Here is an 8,127-nt window from a genome sequence, read left to right as displayed (position 1 = left end):
TTAATAACGAGACCTTAAGAGATATTTTATCTACAGTTAATGTATGAAATTATGTTTATCATATTTCTTTAGAGAGATAACAATCAACCCAGTTTGTATTTTATGTTCAAGTAGTACATCCTGCTTATAGAATATGAATGTCCACTGACAGACTAGATGGATGGACTACGTGATGTCAACAAGCATTGAATAGCCATCTGGCGTGTAGATACAATATAAATAATACAGAAGAGCAGTAAATAAAGAAAATGACAACTTTTACAACACAATACAATAGTAATATCAGAAAGATAAATTATTTTAACGTATTTTACATTGAAAAAAGTTAAAGATAAGAACACAGCAAGGTCGTTTTGTGCTTTTATTACAGCAAGCATTTAATACATTCAATACATTATTAACGCGTTACTTTCCATTTAAAAGTCATACGAGCCTAACTAAAATTATTCCTAAAAAAGTAGTCAGTTAAAATTAAAAACTAACTATTTTTAGATGACCTGAAATAAACAGGCAAACAGCCGCACTTATAGTAATAGTTGGCATTACTACAAAAAAAAAATCAATTTTTTTTTTTGTAAAAAAAATCAATTTTTTTTTTGTACACCCTACATTTACGCAGTTATGCTTCTGCAACTCACCTGTATGTTGTCTTGTCAACAACCGAGTAATCATAATCACTATACTCGATTCATTGCCAGTAGTAGTAGCATTGAATTCGTCCGCGCTCGTCAACAGTATTTTATTTATACAAATACAAATCTATTTTTATCGCAAAATGTCTACAATTATATGCCGTTTAAAACCGCGTTTTAAGAGAATTGTTGGTGTTAGGGAAAGCAGTGTTTGGAGTCAGGATAAAGTTGTGTCTTCGTGTTTTAAAGATGTAGATGTGCCGAATTTGACTATGGACCAATTCCTGTTTAAGGATTTGGAGAAATGGGCCGGTAAGACTGCTACGGTAAGTACCCGTATTTTGCAATAAAAAGGCTAATTAAAAACTGACTTAATGAAGAGTTAAAGTTACTAAAGTGTTTACTATTTGTAAACATCGTTTGTCCGTCAATTAGGTAGATTAGCGATCGGACGGTAGAATAAATGTAAAAAAACTTTCAAAAGTGGTATTAAAAAACTGTGTCCTGTATCTATCTGAAAAATAACTGTATGTAGTTCACTAACACTTAATTACAATTATAATTTCAAAAAAAGATTTAAAAAAATCGACACTTGACTGAATTGAGTCAAGGTGTGGACAACCTATGGTTTTTGTAATTGTTTTAGAGTAAAAGTTTAATATTACATTGGCTCTGAAAATATAAATAAATATACAAAAAAAGTTAATATTTGTAGTAAATTCTTCGTTATAAATTTACATATAGTAGGAAACTTGCCGGTAGACGTTGATAAATTCGTACCTACGTCTGATTAGCAGTCGATTGTTTCTCCGATCAAAGTTCACTCAACTCACTCTTGGAGTGAGTTTATTTGAACGATAACAATCTTAAAATAAATATTTCTTAACAAGATAGTGTTTCAAAATGTAACAAATACAGTGCACATTGAAGTAAAATTTGTGAAATTATCATAATAGTATGCAGACGTTAAAGGTCGATTACGACTGTAAAATAGTGCCCTATAAATCTGTCTCCCTTCATAATGCATACTTATAAAGGTGAAATTTGGTTGTTTGCTTGAACGTAGTAGGTAATCTCAGGTACCACTGGGATGATATGACAAAATAGCCTATTTATCTAGGAAGTCTACTTTTTATCCTAGTACACGAAGTATTTTTTCGGGAAAAAACCAACTGCTGGAAGAAGATGTAATGTTTACTTTGCCTTTAGCTTATAGATTAAACCTTAAAATCTCCGTTAGTTAAAGTACTTTCTGATACACTAAACATCCTGATGCATACAAAGGGATCATCATCCATCAGCATCATCAGCCTATCGTAGTCCACTGCTGGACATAGGCCTCTCCAAGTGCACGCCACTGAGATCGATTTTCGGCTTATACAAAGGGATAAATAATATAATTTAGAACAATGATGCCACACTTATATTTTAGAACAATGATGCCACACTTATAATTTAGAACAATGATGCCACACTTATATTTTTACTATCTTTGTTTGTTGTAATGGTTTTAAATACAAAGTCTAAGTCAAAGTCCTGAAAAATGACTTTAAATAAGAAAACATTATATTCGACAGATATGTGGACACACTGGTCGAGAGTACACCTTCGAACAAATATACAAGAAATCAAGAATATTTGCGGCAAACTTAAGAAGAAAGTTCAAAGTTAAAGATGGTGATACTGTTGCTGTTTTATTACCCAATGCACCGGAGTATCCCATAGTTACGTTTGGAGTTCTAGCTGCTGGCGGTGTTGTTACAACTATGAACCCTGTTTATACGGCATGTAAGTTCAAATTCATTTAAAATTCTGAAATTGTAGCATGGGAAGAGCATGGAATGCCAGAACAAACGTTCTGGTAATAGGTATCGAAACTCATAAAAGTAATTGAAAAACAATGGACAAAGTTCAAAAACAAACCACTACAACGTTTCCATATCAATTGATAAAGCTTCATGATTGTCCAGATTTTTGACAGGTCATCTTAATTATCTACATTTTAATAATACATCGATTGGAACGTAAGACCGTGTGCAAAGGAACCTAACAATTTCTTAAATTTGATTTCAGATGAAATACAAAGGCAGATTCTCCTATCAGATACATCCATGATCATCACAAATGTAGATCTAGTGCCAACAGTGAAAGAAGCACTCACACTAGCAAAGAAAGATTTTCCCATAATAGCTCTAAATATGAATCAGAGTTTACCAGAGGGAACAATATCATATAAAGAATTAGTTGAAGATAATAATGTAGACTTAAGTGTACTGAAAGAAGTTAGAAGGAATGCAGAGGACGTAGCATTTTTGCCGTATTCTAGTGGTACTACAGGACTCCCTAAAGGAGTGCAATTAACTAATAGAAATGTTGTAGCTAATTGTGTACAACAGAATACTGAATTGAGACAGTTCGAGGATACTACTGGTAAGTTAGTTACTAATTAAACTGTAGAGGTAGACAGACCAAAATAGATAAACAGGTCTATAGATTGACAGACAGAGTAGATAAGAGCAATACATGGGAAACAGCTTTGTTAAAACTCGTGATATAATAATATGATTTGCAATAAAACAAAATAAAGATAAAGCTGACTTGCAATAATAAAAGAAACACAAGTTAAGTGTTTTAATTAACAAAGATAACAATTAGGTTATTTTGAAGGTGCATACGAATTACCTTGTTAGAATTACCAAAAACCGATAGGTAAAGGATTAAGCAAATAAAACCAGTTTAACAAGTTCAGTTAATTGAGAAAGGGTACCTACTATTTAACATATTTAGTTAAATAAGCTTGTTAAAAATAAAACACTCTGACATTATAACAAAAACGCATCTCAATTACTTAGATCTCAACCTTAACGAATAATATATTAAAGTGCTTATTAACATAGATATTTACATATTTACAATACCTTCATATAAAAAAAACCATTCTATTAAAACAAAACAAAAACACCACTATAACTAAAACGCTTCCAAAAAAGCCCCATCGCTGTCGACTACCTAAACTGTTACTGATATCTATATCTGTCAAAGTTTTTCCAACCATATTGGAGTCGTCTAATCCGATGAAGCTGAGTACTAACGTTTTACATGGGGCAACTGGCTACCTGACCTTCTCAACTTAGTTATCTGGGCAAACTGGTACTGACTTTGAAAATTTTTACAATGAACGATGTTTTGGTTTCTAGAATCACATCAGGACAGCACTTTGGTAGTGCTACCAATGTTCCACTCATACGGGTTGTCAATCTGTATGCTGCACAAGCTGTCAGTAGGGGTGAAACTGGTGACGTTGCCGAAGTTCCAGCCAGATATGTTCCTGAACACGCTGTTGAAACATAAGCTGCATCTGATGTATTTGGCACCGCCTATGGGTAAACTGTCATTGATATTATTGGAATCGTAAATAGAAAGAATTATAATAAAGCATATGACCAATATGAGATGTTTACCATTATTTTGGGATGTAGGTATCAGGACAATAACTAATGAATGAATGAAAAAAGATGGCGAGAGAGAAATTAGGGCAGCAATCCACGCGGTGGGGTGCTTTCTAAATATACTCTTATAATCAAGAAAAAACCAGTAAAACTAAAGAAAACAGTTTTACAAACTGTCAACTGTCAAAGTTTCCAGTAAGGCAGAGGGCCAAAATCAGGGAAAAAATCGAACCTACATTGAAACCAAAAATATTCTGTTCACAGTATTGTTCCTTGGATCGTATCCCGAAGTGACTGCGCAACATCTGGAACATGTCAGAAGTGTTACCTCAGGCGCTGCTCCTTTACCGTATGCTGATATCCAAAGGCTTTTTGAAAAAGCTGAGGTAATAAGAATGTTTTTCTATTTCATGAAGTTTAAGCCCAAGCCTCTCTATAAGTCGTTATATAATGTCCCTATCCATATCCCTATTGATTCATTCATTCTTCGACGGACAGCATGTATATGTTTAAAGTAGGATATATTTACGTAGTTTTTACCTACAACACAAGCAAATCAAATAGCCAACCTCAGAGCTAGACGACTAAGTGTGAAAAAGGTTTTCCGATTTTTATGAAATGGTCCTGATATTTAAAAGAACCAATCAAATTAAAAATTTCAGCGAAAGATTCATTTCGGCCAAGGTTATGGTATGACAGAAGCATCGCCATTGGTTACCCTGTCGGCAAGGGGGACAAAAACATATGAAGATGTTGGATTCGCTCTACCAAATGTGCAACTGAGGATCGTCGATGGAAACATGAAGAATCTGGGACCGGGCGAGGTTAGTATAAAGTCCATTACATATAATGCTAGAGATCCCATTTGAAATATTACGGTACCATAGTGCCTGAATGACGAGCAAAAAATATTTCAAATCTGCTTGTTGTCTGTAATTTATTACGCCAGATAATATTTTTGTGAAACCTGTAATCATACGATTCGAATGCAGCATTCAATGTCAATCAGATTATGATTACAGGTAGCATATTTTACTGTAATGTTTATTTGTCCTCTTTCCTACAAGAAAATAATAAGTCTTTAAGGTTATCTACTGGCGAGGGGGCACCTTACGTTTCAGTGTGCTGAGCACCAAAGTCACCTTTACAAAATGTTGTCCACGTATTTGTACTTTGAATTATTCACTATCTTGCATTTTCTTCAGCTGCCAAATTCTTGATATGGCTAGCATGTGTTGAGCTAGAGATTTATATGGAAAGACACGATACAATAATGATCAGAAAAACCATAAAATAAATAGATGCGATTTGAAGTGTTCTGAATGGTAGTATTTATTTTATGGGTAGTATACATACATAAACTATTTTATTAGTTATTAATATCTTAGAATCGGATATTAATAAAGACTCATTCATTTTGTCATAAACTGTGGTTACAGTTGCCCCTGACATAATTAGATTGCTCTTCATGCAAAACAGACATGATTCATTTTTAGGACTGCCTAGATAAATAATTTTGGCCCTACAAAGTTTTATATCAAAAATACTACATGCAAAAAAAATATCGTGACTAGCTCCATCTCTATTTTATATATTTATACCCCGAAAAGAAAATGATCAAAAGTCAATTTTCTTTTCCAGGTTGGTGAACTTCTAGTAAAAGGCCCTAATGTTATGAAAGGGTACTTGAAGAATCCTCAGGCAAATAGTGAAGTGTTTGTAGGAGAATGGCTGAGGACAGGAGACTTGGGCAAGATTGAAGAAAACGGACTCTTGACCATAGCTGATAGACTCAAGGAACTCATTAAGGTAACCATCTTACTTCACGAGCCGAGGCAATCGCAATTGTGTTGTTGAGTTAGTTCTTTTGTTGGCATTGCATAGATGGCGCTACTATCAATTTCAGTAATGCAATAAGAGCCTTGAAGAAAAACAGAGCAATATTGTTTTTCGGACAATGTTTGCTGTTATTAATTTTGTAGGAGCTTAACACAGTAGAAGATATTTGTTGTTAAGAGGTGGCTTATTAGCATTTATAATTTAATAGTACAACCACCACTGAATGCTATTTTATTTATGATGATTTTAATAATACGATTATTTATTCAAATATGAGTGCAAACTTTATTAATACAAAGTCCACGTGTATTTTATAAACACTTTAAAAAATAAGTATCGTTATAATAACTAAATTAGAAGTGATATTTTTTGCAAATTATTAATTATTTTGCTTTATTTTTCAGGTCAAAGGTTATCAAGTTCCACCAGCAGAATTGGAGAACGTTTTGAAAGAACATTCCGCCATATTGGATGCAGCTGTCATTGGCGTCCCGGACTCAAGTGCAGGAGAGAGACCACGCGGTTTCGTAGTATTAAAACCCGGGAATAAAGTGACTGACAAAGAAATTATAGAATTTGTCACCAAAAGAGTAGCCCCATACAAGAGAATAAGCGAAATTACATTTGTTAATGAAATCCCCAAAAATCCGTCCGGAAAAATACTGAGAAAAGCGTTGAAAGATGAATTTTGTAAATAAATAATATTTAATAATACATTAATTTTAATGAATTAAATCATAAATTACTTTACTTCATAGTTTTATTCCTAACTAGCTGTTTCACCTGCGTCCCGAGCGAATTTATTACCGTACCTGAGTGAAACACAGGCAATGTTCAGCGAAGTGTAAAAAGACACAAATACCCAATAGCCAATAGCCCCATGGAGCCAAAATACTCCTTGGATGAAACTTGAAAAAAAAAAATTGTTTACATCAATAGGTTAGTTATGAATTATTAAACATCAGACGGCGCCAACATTATACATTATCTGCAATATTTTTAAAGTCATAATTTAATGTTATTGGTATAGGATTAAAAGGTTCGAACTGAACTCGATACATAAACAAAATAAAAACGAAATATTCCGTTAAACTAGTTTCGTTCACACGTAAACACCAAAAATGTATTAAAGTAAATGTATTAAAAATGTATTAAGGCGACCAATTATAATTAGTATTCGAGCATAAATGACAAAGTATTGAGAATACAAATTCAATATATTTTACAATAACAATCATTATCATAATTATTTATAGTTCATTTTTAAACGATCAATTTTGTAGACTTATCACGTTTTCAATAGACAGCTTTAAGCTACACGTTTTTGATAATCACGATTATCACTATTTTTCTGTACATAGTATGCACCTTAATTATAATGGGTTTCATTTAAGGATATAAAGTATCTCAAATCACATTAGTCGCTTTTGAAAGTGTTGAAAACTATTTAGAGTCGGCTCAGCAAGTTCCATTACTTTTAGCCAGCAATCATACTATTGCATTTTAAAAGTTCTCATAGTTTTCTAGTCTTAGAAAGTCCTAAAGTATTTGAGTATAATTTAAGTATTTATATTGAAAATCACGATACAAGCAGTATTTAAACTTTTTAAACTAAAACACGACATATCTCTCTATTTTTATATCATCCAAATTCCAACAAAGGAATTCAATGTCAAAGACAAGCATTTCACGAATTTACAATTAACATAAATCTATTGCTATGCAGGCGCCACTATTCCGTATCAGATTATGTCTCAAATTATACAACAGACAATTTATTAGCAATAATATATTCAGTAGGTAGTTGAATAGCCATCAAAACAACACAACAGATTCCGGCTCAAAGGAAATTACCATACGATTATTATAAAATAAATTTTAATACAAACTTTTTGTATCGAATACTTTTACTTGATAGTGCTGGCTGGCGCCATCCTAGACTAATATTGTTTTGTTTTTTTATCGATAAAATATCGACTCGATTTCTCCTTGATGAATGATACCTACTGACGTGGGATTAAATCGTTTTATTTGTGAGATTTACACATTCTTTCGATCAAGATAGGAATGTTTGCAGATATTATTTTGTTTTATAGAGCAATAAATGCTAATATTTAAGAATGTTTGTGGTGTCTATGCTAGCTTTTGAAGTATCATCTTTGTTAGTTTTTTTAGCGACATAGATAGATACATGGGTACTATGTTTA

At 32.7% G+C, this 8,127-nt stretch overlaps 1 protein-coding gene across 1 annotated transcript; it reads left to right on the top strand.

Moving 5' to 3' along the window:
• Positions 1 to 682: 682 nt before the first annotated feature.
• LOC124636533 (4-coumarate--CoA ligase 3-like) lies at positions 683 to 6,670 on the top strand. Its single transcript, XM_047172661.1, has 8 exons — positions 683 to 958; positions 2,210 to 2,420; positions 2,706 to 3,062; positions 3,830 to 4,015; positions 4,346 to 4,467; positions 4,744 to 4,905; positions 5,723 to 5,890; positions 6,325 to 6,670. Exons 1-8 carry the CDS (start codon positions 776 to 778, stop codon positions 6,616 to 6,618), a joined length of 1,683 nt encoding a protein of 560 aa, XP_047028617.1. The 5' UTR covers positions 683 to 775; the 3' UTR covers positions 6,619 to 6,670.
• The last annotated feature ends 1,457 nt before the right edge of the window (positions 6,671 to 8,127 follow it).

The sequence above is a fragment of the Helicoverpa zea genome, chromosome 14 (genome assembly GCF_022581195.2).
Source record: "Helicoverpa zea isolate HzStark_Cry1AcR chromosome 14, ilHelZeax1.1, whole genome shotgun sequence".
In the NCBI taxonomy this organism is placed as follows: domain Eukaryota; kingdom Metazoa; phylum Arthropoda; class Insecta; order Lepidoptera; family Noctuidae; genus Helicoverpa; species Helicoverpa zea.
Note: the sequence above shows the minus strand (reverse complement) of the source record. Positions and strands in the feature narration are given on the sequence as shown.

Excerpts from the sequence above, each read along its gene's own strand:
- LOC124636533 (XM_047172661.1), top strand. The coding sequence starts at position 776 with ATGTCTACAATTATATGCCGTTTAAAACCGCGTTTTAAGAGAATTGTT. Across the intron at positions 2,421-2,705 it reads GAACCCTGTTTATACGGCAT|ATGAAATACAAAGGCAGATT; the intron begins GTAAGTTCAAAT and ends ATTTGATTTCAG. Across the intron at positions 3,063-3,829 it reads ACAGTTCGAGGATACTACTG|AATCACATCAGGACAGCACT; the intron begins GTAAGTTAGTTA and ends TTTGGTTTCTAG.